The sequence below is a fragment of the Branchiostoma floridae genome, chromosome 2 (assembly GCF_000003815.2).
Source record: "Branchiostoma floridae strain S238N-H82 chromosome 2, Bfl_VNyyK, whole genome shotgun sequence".
NCBI lineage: Eukaryota > Metazoa > Chordata > Leptocardii > Amphioxiformes > Branchiostomatidae > Branchiostoma > Branchiostoma floridae.
Window position 1 is genome coordinate 31,354,516 of NC_049980.1, and position 15,146 is coordinate 31,369,661.

At 41.4% G+C, this 15,146-nt stretch overlaps 4 protein-coding genes across 12 annotated transcripts in view; 2 read left to right on the top strand and 2 right to left on the bottom strand.

Moving 5' to 3' along the window:
* Window positions 1–1,951, top strand: part of LOC118409989 (A-kinase anchor protein 13-like) — a 90,141-nt gene extending 88,190 nt beyond the window's left edge. For all 9 annotated transcript variants that reach the window (XM_035811427.1, XM_035811422.1, XM_035811421.1 and 6 more), the window contains one exon: window positions 474–1,951. The gene's annotated coding sequence lies outside the window, so the exon portion shown is untranslated. The remainder of the gene's footprint in view (window positions 1–473) is intronic.
* A 796-nt stretch (window positions 1,952–2,747) lies between these two features.
* Window positions 2,748–8,957, bottom strand: LOC118409166 (germinal-center associated nuclear protein-like). The gene is made up of 11 exons (XM_035810035.1): window positions 8,949–8,957; window positions 8,614–8,775; window positions 7,778–7,904; window positions 7,239–7,340; window positions 6,631–6,718; window positions 5,768–5,931; window positions 5,001–5,118; window positions 4,441–4,532; window positions 3,933–4,041; window positions 3,429–3,519; window positions 2,748–2,979 (listed from the first exon to the last, which is right to left on the bottom strand). The coding sequence occupies exons 1-11, from the start codon at window positions 8,955–8,957 to the stop codon at window positions 2,779–2,781; spliced, it is 1,263 nt and encodes a 420-aa protein (XP_035665928.1). The 3' UTR covers window positions 2,748–2,778.
* Window positions 8,958–9,224: 267 nt separating this feature from the next.
* On the bottom strand, window positions 9,225–9,948 carry LOC118409990 (germinal-center associated nuclear protein-like). The gene is made up of 2 exons (XM_035811431.1): window positions 9,776–9,948; window positions 9,225–9,515 (listed from the first exon to the last, which is right to left on the bottom strand). The coding sequence occupies exons 1-2, from the start codon at window positions 9,842–9,844 to the stop codon at window positions 9,240–9,242; spliced, it is 345 nt and encodes a 114-aa protein (XP_035667324.1). The 5' UTR covers window positions 9,845–9,948; the 3' UTR covers window positions 9,225–9,239.
* Window positions 9,949–14,995: 5,047 nt separating this feature from the next.
* LOC118409167 overlaps window positions 14,996–15,146 on the top strand; it is a 3,470-nt gene continuing 3,319 nt past the window's right edge. The window contains exon 1 of the mRNA XM_035810036.1: window positions 14,996–15,020. Coding sequence (XP_035665929.1) covers window positions 14,996–15,020 — 25 coding nt within the window. The remainder of the gene's footprint in view (window positions 15,021–15,146) is intronic.

Genomic DNA, 15,146 nt, shown 5'->3' on the forward strand with positions numbered 1-15,146 from the left:
AGTGGAAAGGTGACTAGTAATTTCAAGTTTGTCTCCAGCATTGAAGTTTTTGTCTTTGGGAGAAGAGATGCTGTCCCAGTCACTAACCTTGAAGTGGCCTTTGAGCCTCGTTATGTAGTGAAATTGACTAAGAGAAAAAACGAAATCACTTCCACGTGTTTTGGGGCTCTGACATGACCATTCAGTTTCTGTCCTCCTTTGAAATTCCGGAATAAGCAAAGTGGACTTATTACGTTTATTACGTTTTAGATCATTACATTGTCATTTAATGGTGAACTGTACATGTAAAGCTTTATCATTTATTAAATGTAAAGAAAAAAGTTGTAGTGCTTTGGTATGTTTCAATCATCTTTATCAGTCATTTATCTCTTTGGTACAGCTTTTCAGTATTACATTTGGCAGAACTCACGGTGCACTACTTACATACATTTTATTGAACCCATGCCAACAATTATGTCATTGTTTCTCTACAGGATCTGCAGCCAGACAAGTGTTGCATCCACCTGCAATATGCATCATACCTGCTAGAGGGCTCTGCTGTCCTTGGAGATATGCAAAGATTGTAGTATGGCCAAAGCAAAATGAAAAATGGCAAAAGCTTCTTAGTGTTACTCCAATATTGTATCAAAATAATCACTTAGAGATGTGATATTCTTTAGAGATGTAAATAATTTCGAAGTTATATAGTCTAAAAGTTATACTGATTGTATTTTACTATATTCATCATTCTTCTTGTTGATATGATTTTTTCGTTGTTGGATTTGATATGTAAATCATTGCAAGTCCCTGCCTTATTGTTTGTATTTCTGTCGTGTAAGACATGTAAGCCCAGTAGAGCTACTTATTATAAGTCAAAACCAAGTGTAATGGCAACTGACTGCAGAGGCTAGTTTTTATGCTTAATAAGTTATCATTTAATGGGATTTAGTCTGTCCAAAAAACTTCAGCGTATGTGGTTCTACTTCCGTACCATATTATATCCCAGTGGAACCATATTGGGTATATCCTTGGATGAGCAAGGATTGCCACATGCTTAGCTTGTGTATTTCAACTTCTATGTGCCCCATATTACTACCGACAAATTTGATACCAAGTATACATGTAGGTCCATAGATACCAAAGTATTATGTACACTTCCGTTTAATTTAATACTTCACCGCAAAGACGAGGAGCGATTTTAGTTTTCAAGTTCGTAGCGTAAAATAATGATGCTTAAAGCTGCTGAAAAGTGTGTTAGTTTTGAACTTGTACTAGTTGATGCTGCCAAATGTACAATGTACATTCGCCCCAAAACAACTATAATACTGAGAGGTGTGCAGCTTGTGATGCTTCCAACATAGGTCGAGGTTTACTTTTAGCTGGTTGCCATTTCTCAGTAAATTACATTGGAGAAATTCAGCATATTACAGACAAATATAAAACTTAGATGTGCTCAGACCTCTTGTTGTTTCTTCTGATGACATGATATGTTAGAAATATACTCTGGGAGTAAGTAACAAGAGTCAGACTCGGGTTCAAAGGATAAAGGTCATACGTTGTATTGACCTGTGATCGTATACATGTACGTGAAGGCACATGTATCCTCTGACATCATTATTTACAGTGATGTTTCCGCAAATATTTGTGTAAACATTTACGATATACTGCTAGTCCCTAGGACAGGAGACAAACAATAAGTGCTACTTAGTCTCGATTTGTAGCTATGATGAAATCTTGTACCCGAATGTCTAGAGCAATGCTGAGGGATTACTACACCACCAGTGCCAATAGCACACTGGATGGCGGCAACGTAAACTCGGACCATTCCATTGTGAATATAGTAAAAAAACCTAGGTGCTCCCGGTCTGTATGATACTGTAATTTACAAGGTAATTATTTGCTTGTGTGCTGACTGAAGGAAAATCGCATAGAGGACGACAACTTGGATTGATTAAATTCCACCTTTATTTCATCTTCCTGTGTGTTTGTGCTTTGTACTTATTTTTTAGGTACCCCAATCTAATCTCTTGGTTCATGAACAGGCCTGCTTCATTTTTCTTGATTTAAAAAAAATGTCCATGTATTGGAAACATTAAATGGTTGAGGAAAATCCTAGATACATGTATTAAAATTTTGCCATTTTTAAATGCACTTACTGTTTAATTTTAGTCTCCACTGTCGTTTAGTTCCTCTGCTTAGTCATATTCTGTATAGACTGACAGTACTAGAACCTGTAATGTTCAAAACTAAAGAAACATTAAACAAGCTTAGCATGCAATTTTTGAGGCTCCAGTTGCAGCATTTGGATCCAGCACAGGATTCCAGTTCTGTACTTTTTCTCTAGTATTTCCTGTAGAAATCCAAGAAATTAAATTGTTGTGCCCTTTTTCCTTACAAAGCAGACAATATTTCATCTAATGTACAGTCATGTAGTTTTCTATGAACAAGAGAAATCAATTAACTTTTCTTCCATAATCTTCTAAAATGAAAATTCATCTAATAGTATGATAATCAGAATGGACTCTTCCACTGTTTGCAAGTACTGATGAACTAAATCATTGCCTTAGACAATGGTCACAATTCTCACAAACCAGTACTCAGCCACTTTTTGCAAAAAATTAGTATCTAATACAGATTGTTTTGTACACAAATACGTTTGTGACTAATTTTTTTCCTTAAATCTGTAGTGTGTCTTGCATTTAATACTTTTCCACCAACTGCCCGACGGGGCCCCAGTTTACAAATGTGACTCTAGCATTACTGGTGGAACATTTCATGGCTGTGGCTGTGATAACTTTTTCATGAGTACTGGAAGTGTTTGGCTTGGAAGTCCCCCATGTCCAACAGGGAGTTCAGTCTGAGCTCCGACAAGCGGAAGTCTCTCTTCCCGGCAGCGATTCTCCATCTCAACTCCTCCAGATTCTCCTCCAGGGACAGTCTTCGGGGCTGGGCAGTCAGATCCAGGCGGTCTGGACCGGGGGGGCTCGGCGGTGGGTCTCTCTGGAAGGAGAAAGATCATGGGGGTACATTTTTGAGTCAATGTTTTAGATTAGTATTAGAAGTCCTCTTACTATCACCGGGCAGGCTGCATACTTTTTTTACAACTTTTGTTTTTGTAATTGCCTGTACTTGTATAATACGTATCAAACTTAACTGTCTGGAAGGAGATGTTTAAAAGAACACCTGCAGATACATGTATACCAAATGTGCAAAAGTTATGTTTGACAGGTTGTTCAGTGTAATATAACCAGCTGCTGCAGTGCTGTTGTGTTATGCCTGGAGGCTGTTAAACCAGCTATAAAATGTATATAGATACAGATACACACAGAAATCCTCTCAATGTCACCATTTCTCAATATTAATGTCACTATCTTTATGCCTGTACTTAACAGGTTAATATAGGCTATTCATCATCGTTAAAAACACAATCTTTATGGGGCAACACCCACCATGTCCTCTGGTGAACTGAAAGGAGAGACCCCTGGTGGCTGGTGCTGGTACTGCCCATCCTCCACATAAACCTGCAGCTGGTCTTCATAGCTGGGGAGAATAACAGAGAAACATTGGAAGGGGAGCTTGACAACAATTACCAGTACGGATGTAAAACTAAACCTGAAGGCAGCTAATCTTCAACACAAAGAGCATGTCAACTGTACATTGTACATCTGACACCTGGATGCCAGACTGTCTACACAGGCTGGTGCATCTGCTTTTCTCAGAATGTTTTAAACTTGGGGGGCTGTTGTAAAATTTCCTTGGGTGCATGTTGGCACTGGAGCCCAGAAGCTGGCCTGTGTAGGCCCTGGAAACAGACATCTATAGGCTATACTTCTGATTGTATCTCCTGTCGTTTACAGATCTGCAGTTATAGTACATTGTTGGTTAGTAACAGGCATAGTATGCATATAATGTACCTTTGTATCAGACATCAATGATGCTTTTAGTTCTATCACCTTTTTGTCTGCACCCTCTCCTGAGCAATTTTCTTCCTGAGTTCCTCTGCCTTCCTGATGAGTGCAGATACTGCAGGGGACAACTTGTCCTCCAGCTTCAGGTCTCCATCTAATAGGGAGAACCACTCAGTGAAATATAAAAGTCACCTCGAACAAGTTAGCGCCGATACATTCAACTACAACGTACATTCAATCCTTGAGCAAGATTGGATAAGTTTTCTAAAATTCACTTGTCCAAACCAACTTGTCCGGACATTGACCAATGCTTGATGCTATGACTGTGAAAGGTGACAAGTATATCAAAATTTCTCTCAATATGGAAAAATCTTACTTGCCCGATCCGACAAATGGGGTAGGAGATGCACTTGCCCAGTCAGCACTTTCATTTGTCTTGGACAATTGGGCTAACAGGCTTGTCCGACCCTGCCTTGAGAAACAAAATAATAACATCTACATGGGTATGAATAATTCCATTGTTTAAACCGACATATATTTGTAGGCCACTGACCTGTGGTGTCTGCTGTACTAGTATCTGTGGTCTCCACTCTGGACAGCTCCTGATGTTTCTTCCTCACACTCTGCTGTGTTGCAACAACCAAACTATACAGAAATACAAAATAACAGTTATTCCAACACACACCATTGAATCATAAACAGGGCATACATTTCTATGAATTGTATTGGCATTGACACATTCACACATAATATATTATATATATTAATGTAGTCTATAGTATGATTCAGTCTTTGATCCACTGTCAATCATTTAGGAGCAAGAATCTGATTTACATTTTGGAGTCAAGTTGGGAAAAAAGCTTCAAACATGAAAAGTTTTGAAAGAAGGCATTTTTTTACAGAACAGTAATGTTAAGGTTAAGTTCTCTCAGTAGCTTTCTAACAAAACATCAAGGTTGTTGCGCCGCAAATGCACACACATGTGCAACAACACAATTGTAGCGCACCGCAGGACTAGGGTTAAGGTTAAGTTCTCTCAGTATCTTTCCAACAAAACATCAAGGTTTTTGAACGTTATATATGAGATATGCAGCAGCATACAGCCCAGCTTACCTGTGTGGCTGCTCCAGTACTTCAGCTGAAGTGTTCCCCACTGCAGCCCTCCACTCCGGGGGCTGGGTGAAGCCTGACAGCTCCTCGGGGAGGTAGTGTACAGTCAGCACACTGCCGTCTGGGGAGCAACAATGGAAGGGCCATTCTGTTAATAGTTTGATTGTTTTCGAAAACAGGGCATTAAGGGATATGAAGTTGATGGGGGATGGTTTCATATTGAAACCACTAGCGTCAACATGATATCCTTGAAAAAACAACAACATACAGACATAGGTAATACTGTAATTCCTGATTTTTTCAATGTACTGTTATGTTCACGGTTTTCACTGTGACGACTGTAACGTGAACTTATCATTACCGATAACAAATAATTCACAGACTTTTTTTATGTGCCCTTGCCACGACAGTGAGCATTTAGTTCCGAGAACAAGTTAAATTTTCTCAGACCGTGAAAGTTTGGTACCGAGAAGACAAAGTGAATTACAGTACCCTGCGGATAAAAATTAACTACATAATTTTCTAACGACATTTCTGTGACTGCCTGATCTTTCTCTGGACAAAGCTGATTAAGTTTATATGCCCCGTCATAACGGTTCACTCGTTGGATTAAAGTGAAGTGAGTGAATAGATAAAAAAATCTACTCCAGTCACAAACCGTGATGAGGGAGATATAAACTCAGTCACACATGGCAACTTATATTACTTGAATGTACAGTAACTGTTATTAAAACAAGAAAGCTGAATGCTAAGAGATCAGGCTACCCTACCTTCCCCCACCCAGTCCAGTCTCTGCACCATGTGGCTCACACACATCTCCACCAGGCGAGTCCAGGGGACGTGAGCAGCCGTGGGCTCACAGTTAGGGACATCATAGTCCAGGTAACAGGTGTCCTCAAACTCTGTCTGTACTCTGTTTAACAGCCACCGCAGTCTGGGAAGAGAGAGAGAAAAGGTTACTTCACATCTTTGTCTTATACAGTATATGTAGAGTTAACAACAGTTAGGGACATCATAGTCCAGGTAACAGGTGTCCTCAAACTCGGTCTGTACTCTGTCTAATAGCCATCGCAGTCTGGGAAGAGAGAGAGAGAAGACATCTTTGTCTTATATATATAAAACTATATGTATACAAACTTTTAAGGTAGAGTTAACAACAGTTCAGTGCACATTATACAATGTAGTCCAGGTAACACGTGTCCTCAAACTCTGTCTGTACTCTGTCTAATAGCCACCGTAGCCTAGGAAGAACAAAAGGGTTACTTTTTTTGTCTCACAAAAGTAGAGCAGTTGGGCACATCATACAGTCATGTAGCCAGGTCTGTATTACTGACATGTGTCCTCAAACTCAAAGCTGTGTTCTAATTACAACCACTAACTGCAGTCTGAGGAGAGACAAGGGTTTCCTTTACATCTTTGTCTCACAAAAAGAGGTCTAGTTGACAACAGCTGTGCACATCATACATGTACAACGTAGTCCAGATAACGTGTCCTCAAACTACGTCTGTATCAGGGCTGTCCCTAGCTTTAGATTTTATTCCGTCCTCCACCGATGTTTGAAAGCCTATGTTTGTTGGTTTTTATTGTTAAAACTGTCATTTTAAGCTGATGAAAATGCAATGAAGTTGCTCACCTTGTCAGAAGCACAGTTTGCTCTTTGGAGTCAGCAGGCAGAGACAAGACGTAATCTGCACAGTACTGGCACACTGATGACCAATCCTCTGTCAACACAGAAACACAAGATACTCATACATACAATGGTGGGGGCAATAGGGGCATCAACATTTTTTTCTTCTGAATGTTTGCTTTTTATGCATGTACAATATTTTCCGTGTAATAAGTTCTTGTATATACCGGGTATGTCAGAGATTGCAATCAACCAGAATGGCAGTTTTTGCTGATAGAGATTCTGATTGGAATCTGTTAATTTAAATACATTCTTACAAAACTTTGATTCAGGTCAGTTTAGATCAATATCTTAAAAATTAAGATTCCTCCACAGTCCCATTCTGATCTGTACTTTTATTCTTTTATTTATTCAGTTTTACCACATTTGTGGAAGGATGTAAGATGTCAACCCAGAAACCAGATGGGATCTACACCTGTCCAGTAAAATGGGCAACTCTGCTGGATCGCCAGATTCTATCCTTTCATATACATGCAACATACACATCCAAAATCACCACTTATGAATCTTTTAATCTGTTGGCTACAGAGGCGAAAATTTCTGGCTACAAGCACCTTCTCCATCTATGTAGGGTACAGGGGGCAGACGCAGGGCCAGGATTCGCTCCTGTAGCAACATCAGCTGGGTCTCACTGTTCCACTCCAGGGAGAGAAGGTCTGGAGAGAGACATTTTCTTAGGATTATGTACATTGTATATTCAAAGGAGACATGTGGTGCAAGTCATGATCACATCTCACTTTCATTCCACTGTAATCAAGAATGAGTCACAATAATATTAGTTACATGTATATGCTGTGCATGGTATACTTCATATACAGGAAATAACAGATGATAGATACGCACTCGTTCGTATCATGCATGGATGAACTGAACTGAGCTTTCAAGAAATATGCATTTCTGATGACTACTGTGTACTGCAGAATTGAGACCCCAGAAATCTCCTTTCCACCTATGCCACAAAGTCCCCACAAAAATAATAGAATCACAGTGCCTTTTCTGTGGCCAAACATCTAAAAGCACAGCTAAAGGCTGTTTACTGGCTATGCAAAACAAACAACTGTCCTCCAAGATTACCAGACTGAATAAAACTTACCAGTTCTGTGTCCAGTCATGACAAACTCAGCGACAGGCCAGGACAAGGCTTGGAGGTTGTTGGAGCTGGCTACTCTGGCTAGGTGCTCCACTAGACTGTTGTACAGGCATACAATAGGACCAGGGGTCTGGAACAAAAAACATGGTTATCAGGTATTTATCTGTTAAGTGTTAAACTTAATATATAAAAAAAATTCCCCAAAATCTATCCTAAACAATACAAGATTAAAAATATATATGTGTTTAATAGGGGTTCAGTATGGAACATTCAGGACCAGTTCCAGGTAGTATCTTATCATTAAAAAAAATGTACCTTTGGGGCTAGACACGAGTGCAAATTTCAGTACATCTATTTCTAAGACACTGTGACATCATTTCCAGACAAGCATGTTACCTATTAGCATCATGGGCTACTACCTACTACCTACCCTTTCTTAATATTGTTCACTTCCAGAGGCCAGAGAACATTCTTTTAACATCACACTGGAACATCATAGAGTCACCCCTGCCATCATAACTACCCCCCTTGAAAGGAAACTCTGTCTAGGTGACCCTTACATGTGAATGCACTGCACCATGACCTATTGCTGTAGACATCACTGTAGATACCACTCTAGACACTTGCATGCCCCTACTCTTTTTCGAAAGGTGTGGTGGGGTTTGGCTCTCCCCAAACACGGGACCTCCATTTAATGTCCTATCAGAGGGACAGACGAAGCTAGGTACTCATTTTCACGTGAGTGAAGTGACAAAAGTCACCTTTCCCTTGAAGGGCACAAGATGAAAAACCAAACACGCTGCCGATTATGCTGTGTGATCTCTAATAAATAAATTCACCTGTTGTGGAAGTCCTGCTTTCCTCCTCTGTGCTGCGTCCTGGTACACGACAGAGGAGAACTCTCCTGCCAGGCTGTTCTCTATGTAATCTCTCAGGGTCTCGGTCTCTAGGCACGGGGGGAGGGGGGCACGATCTCCCAACCAACTCAGTCCCTCACATAGCTGTAACATACAGGGGGAAAACACATTAAGCATAATTATGAAGAAAATAACTCAAAACATTTTAAAGACTAGTGTGACATTCTGAATGCCTTTAGCCAGACTGCAGAAAACAAGATTTCGAAAAGACATAAAAAACAATGCATTTGCTTATTTGAAGGTGAAGTAAAAAGTACCCAGTACATATAGCAAAATCACTATGTGACTAAAAGTGCATACATTTCACTCACTCACTCACGGCACATTTATGGAAAACACTTAATGACAAAATTCTTCTTTGTACACCGACTGTATTATTATCATAGTTGTCGTTTTGGTGACTGACTGGTTCTTATCCACACTCCAGTAGGTATTGCTGCTACAGTATGTAGAATGAGATCCCAAATATGATGGGTACACCTGGTTGTTTACTACAAATGAACAAAGAACTTTGTTACGTCAGTGATTTTAAAACTTGATGAAACCCTTCACAGATGTATAGTTACCTTCCTGCAAGTGTTGTCATCTTCCACATCGCTGCTGATGTCCACGACTCGACAGTCTGACACCAGCTCCCCTTCTGTCAGCCCTTGGATGTCTAGGTTCTCCTTGACGTCCTCCCCAGGGTCTGTGCCCCACCCCTGGGGCATCTCCCCAGGGTCTGTTCCCCACCCCAGGGGCAGGACCAGCAGGGGCACGCTGGGGTGGAGCGGCTTGGCCTGCAGAAGTCGCACCAGTCGCAGTTGGCTCTCTAACCAGTACGTCTGCCAGATACAACAAACAGGTAAATTTTTCTAGTGCAATTTCCATTAAGAAATGTTTTGTCTCCTGTTAGTATGACATGAAATGATAGTTAATACACATCTTTACATCTGTATAGTTATAGTTAGACAGCCAACTGTAGCGTTCCAGTAGTCTCTTTTTAGAACAAAATTATCTCTTTTCATTGTTACATGATGTTTCTACCATGTACTTGAAATTAGCCTCCGGACATAAACTTGTAAATAAACTTTCTGTGACCCACCTCGAGACTGTCCTGGTCCACTGGTGGAGGAGGCAGAGCCAGTATAACAGCTGATGTACCCAGTAACATGTGTTCTCTCTCTACTTCATCTGTGTCCTCCTGTTGTAACAACCCCTGCACTGCCTGTAGTCAGGGACAAAGGAGCATTAGTTAGGACATCTTACTGCACTATGTACACTCAGAGCCAGGATAACAGCTGATGTGCCCAGTAACATGTGTTCTCTCTCTACTTCATCTGTGTCCTCCTGTTCTAACAACCCCTGCACTGTTTGTAGTCAGGGAAACAGGAGCATTTATTAGTCTTACAAAGTTTAGAATGTACACTCAGAACCAGGATGACAGCTGATGTACCCAGTAACATGTGTTCTCTCTCCACTTCATCTGTGTCCTCCTGTTCTAACAACCCCTCCACTGCCTGTAGTCAGGGACAAAGGAGCATTTATTAGTGAGGACATCTTACAAAGATCAGTAATGTATACTCAGAGCCAGGATAACAGCTGATGTGCCCAGTAACAATTGTGCTCACTCTCCACTTCATCTGTGTCCTCCTCTTCGAACAACCGGCCCTGCACTGCCTGTAGTCAGGGACACGGGAGCATTTATTAGAACATCTTACAAAGCTATGTACACTCAGAGCCAGTATAACAGCTGATGTACCCAGTAACATGTGTTCACTCTCCACCTCTTCTGTGTCATCCTGTTCTAACAACCCCTGCACTGCCTGCAGTCAGGGACAAAGGAGCGTTAGAACATCTTACAAAGCTATGTACACTCAGAGCCAGTATAACAGCTGATGTACCCAGTAACATGACTGTTCACTCTCCACTTCATCTGTGTCCTCCTGTTCTAACAACCCCTGCACTGCCTGTAGTCAGGGACAAAGGAGCATTAGGAATCTTACAAAGCCATAAGTACATGCAAATGCCAAGGCTGAGACTTCCCAGGGTGGCACTTACAAGAAAAAGGAAAAGTTGGGGACAAGCTATGACTTGGAAAAGAACAGTTTATTGGAAAATTGTTGGGATGGGCTGCAGTCGGGAGGGGGCTCAGTGGACAGCATAAAAAGAACAACAAGATTGGCAATAAAAATATTATTGCCATGACGACGATTGAGGGGAACAACAATACAGCTCAAATCAGAAATAGACTGGAACTTCCCTGTCGCACTATCCCTGGCACAATATACGAGGTCTGCCAGTAACCTAAACCTACAGCTGAACACTACAGTGTGTAGTGGAGAATAAAAAATAAGGAAGAACCAACTGTTTTCAGCACTTCCGCCCTTGAATGACTTTCTTGCACCTAACTCACATGGCTGTCCTACTTCGTAACATTCCAGTCCTTGGATAGTATAATAAGGCCTTGAACAATTATATTTGGCTCTGAATATGATAACCATTTGGATGCCATCATTCAAGATCATGGCCTCTATATGAAGTATTTCCTGTCTGCCTGTGGCGTATGGCTTGAACAAGCTCTAGAAAAGAAAATGTATCCTTCATAACATAACATAACATAACATAACATAACAACCAAGACAACGTGATCCATTGTACAGAGTTTCCCTGTCTACCACTTAAGTTTCAAAGGACAAATTCCTCCAGGGACCCAGTGTGACCTACATTCCACCATTGCATACCAGAGATACATCTGGAACAGATTGGGGGGGGGGGTGCATACCCAGCATACTGCATTCCTGTGGAAAAATTCCTGTGCAATTCCTAGAATTTTTGCAGACTGAATGCAATATATACCACTTGACGACTCCCCTGAGGCGTCGTCAAAAAACAGACTCTGAGGAAGTCAATGGTGGTCCGTCTCAGTGCAAGCATGGTGATAAAGATGATGATGATACTTTTTGTTACAGTAGTACACTTAGAAATGATCAAAGTTAAAATACAATGTAAGGAAAGTGCCAATGAAATGAAATTTCCTCCATCATTCATGTAAAAAATTTGTTATTTCTGAAAACAATTCCAATAGTATGTAACCTTCAAATCAATTATTAACCCAGGCCTGTACTCTTCGGTGGGACAAATTAGCAATGGGAGGTGACATTAGGAGGGAATTCTTCCTGTGATGTCACGACCCATTGCTGATAGAAATGACGAAAAAGTTTCCACTTGATGGAATGGAATGACTGAAACTTTGTCAGTCCCAAAAACAACTAACTGTGCCCAGGTATGGAGGAACGGATGCTGAAAACAGCATGCAACAGTTCACATGTTACTCTATGCTGTATAAATTATTATGCAGCTGATTTCTTGCCCATATTGCCTCATTTGAAAATATGCTTGTCGACATGAACAGTGACTAAAGTAGCACGGCTTACAACCACAGCATACAGGGCTGTCTAAATAAAGGCATCTACATTGTAAGCTTCCTGAAGGGTCTAAAGTTAAACATTGAACAACAAGTTAAACATTAACTATAATTTCCCGTATGTTGGACAAAATGTGATTGACAGCTTTGCAGGTCAATGTACAACGTCAGCCATTGTTCCTATGCAGTTTCAGCACAGCTGGAAATTTTGCTTTAAACATCCAGAAAATTTAACCTAGTGTGGCAATTTCTGCTGAACATTTTCCAAGAAAATGGCTGATGGGACAGCAAGGCAACCTCCAGCAGGTGGTCAAGACCAACAAGCCCCACCTGCAGCTGGGATGGAGGCACAAGAACTGCAGCCTGGACAGGTGGGGAGGGGGGCATTCAACTGGGCCCACGTTACTTGGGAGTTTTTCTAAGACAAAATCGCACAGGATTGGAAGGGTGTGGGGCCACAGCTTTCTTTGTGTGTGTGTGTGGGGGGGGTATTATGTATACTGTTATACTGTCACTGCTTAAGGGGGCACACACCAGTTTATTTGGGGTTTCAATTGGAGGCGGCATAACCTAAAGTCTAGCGACCAGCTCTACCAGGGAATTATCCTGAAGCAAAATAACTGCATATCTGGTGAAAGCATATTCCTTTAGCTACAAGACAAACTAAGTTTCGATCCTTCAACAGAGGGAAAAAACATTATTTTCGTGTAAAAAATAATGCAAAAAATCGGGCATTTTGGCATTGAAAGAAAAACATGAAGATGATTTTTCCGGCAAACACGACTGATACTGTCAGAAAGAGGAAAACCTAACGAGTAATCCAGCTAATTATAAAGAAAATTCTAGTACTACAGTTTTTTTAATCATCCACGGCGCGCGGCATTACAACTAGGCTTAACACAGCGCTTCAGAGGTCAATCTAGGTCACGAGCCTAATCACATTCAGGCGTAGGAATATCCCGGAAGTAAGGCGCGGACAAAAACACAATTTGCACCGAAAACACACCATTTCCTACGCTTTTCAGCCATGTAACCGTTGAATGTCATTTCGCAGGAAATAATGAGAAATGTCAACTCAAACATGGACCCTCGGAAGCCTTTCGTCACTTTTTTCTCGCGCACTAGCTCGGACCCCTGTCGCGGAAGAACTGGTGTGTGCACCGTTAATATATGCAAATTATGATTATTATTGTCCATAACTTTAAAACGTTATACTCTATAGTCATGCCAAGTTTGAGTTGTGTGCCACTTTTCTTTCTCGAGTAACAGGTGGTTGAAAGTTGCGGTGTCGGAAGGTTGATTTTGCGCCTTCAGGCCAGTATACCATTCAATGCGCATAATAGCAATTACGTCACAATAAGCTTGTCCTATGGAAGAGGTTTTAGGCCATTAATACGTGCTAAATGAAGAGGTTTGGTCGTGAGAAGGAAAGGCAAGGGGCCGCTCTTGCGATGGAGCACACTTTCCCTCTATTTCTAACTGGAATGAACAGTAGAAACCACCTAGAACGTAGTTGAGTTCGTGACGTCACAATGCCGGCCACTAGCCTATGTTTGAAAGTAAGAACGCTGCAGTTTTAAGTTCCGCACTTCAACGAGAAGCGCTTGAAATGTTATTTTTTGGTCATATCTGGTAGAGGATAGACCTAGCTTTCCCGTCCAAGCGTTTCCGTAGGCCGGGCTTCTTTCATTTCGTAGAAAAATGAAGTCATATGTTGTATCTTTGGTTAAGATGGAGGCCTATTCTGCATATCCTGCAGGTATGAACTTAAAAACGGGCATCTGCTAAGATAAGGCTGTGCAGTTTGGTGTCGGTCTCGGTGTAATAAACAAGCCTTGGGATGTATCTTCGGATTGGTGCAACTTACTTGTGCTAATGTCGAGAACTAGCGCCACGCCGAACTTAACACTTGATTTGCCAGGAAAGTGCGAAAATGACGTCAGCAGGGGCTTTTTTCATTGAAAAACGCTTGCCGCTTGATGTACAAGCAACTGTGAAACGTGTAAATGCGATTTACAGGTGCCCCAGAGGTTGTGTAGCAGAAACAACACTGTTTCGGTAATTGTACATTCTCTCATATATTGCATGGCTTTAACTCACCTGTAGCTTGATATACACTTTGGTATAGATTGCAGTAGGTAAATGTGACTAAGCCTGGCCCAGTAGTCTTACGCCTTATTTTGCCTTACAGTGTACCTGTTACAATTTTGCAATAAAGTTTGACATTAATTTCAGCCTGTGCAGCATGGTGACCATCAACATGGCCAACAGGTGCTCCAGGCTCCGGGACAAGGAAACCAGGCCCCACCGCCAGCTGTGCAGATGTCTGTAGGTGCTTTCGGTGGAGCGACCATCAGGATCCAGGATCAAGCCCTCGCAGCAGGAGGCCTTGTGGCTGGAGCTTCTACTGCAGCTGCACTTGCAGCTGGCAGGGTTTGTTTGGCCGTTTTGTTTTGTTTGTTTCTCTTGCATATTAGCCAGTAAATTGCCAGGTTTGTACAATGCATTAATCTGCATAAGACTGGACTACAGTAACTAGACTGTAAGGTTTGATCAACTCACACCTGGATTAACCCCTTAGGCTACTATTTTCAAGAAGTGTGTTGGGTTCTTAAACAAGCTCAAGGCTGTTCTGAAACACGGGACTTCCGGCTTTACATGTATGTTCCATTTAAGACGACATCCCTTAAGGTGCACTCTCACCGGATGTGGGGCAAGCTTGCGGCATTGCTGCGTTCTTTCACTGCGTCACTGTTTTGTTTTTCCCCCCGATTCTTTATAATTCAGATATTTGCATAATACGTAAGAGTATGACATAGAAGATGACAAAATACACAACAAGGAAGTAAATTTGTTTTTTTATCTCTGAAATTCGTTGAGTATCTTTCGAACCCCACAATGCCGCAAGCGAGCCCCACGTCCGGTGAGAGTGCACCTTAACTGAAGAGGCATTTCTTCATGAGTCAGGCAGGGAAGTAAATTGTACATGTAAAGTGCCTTCCCCAAAAGCACAACTCTGAGGGCTGCTAAAGCCCCCTTTACAATCAAG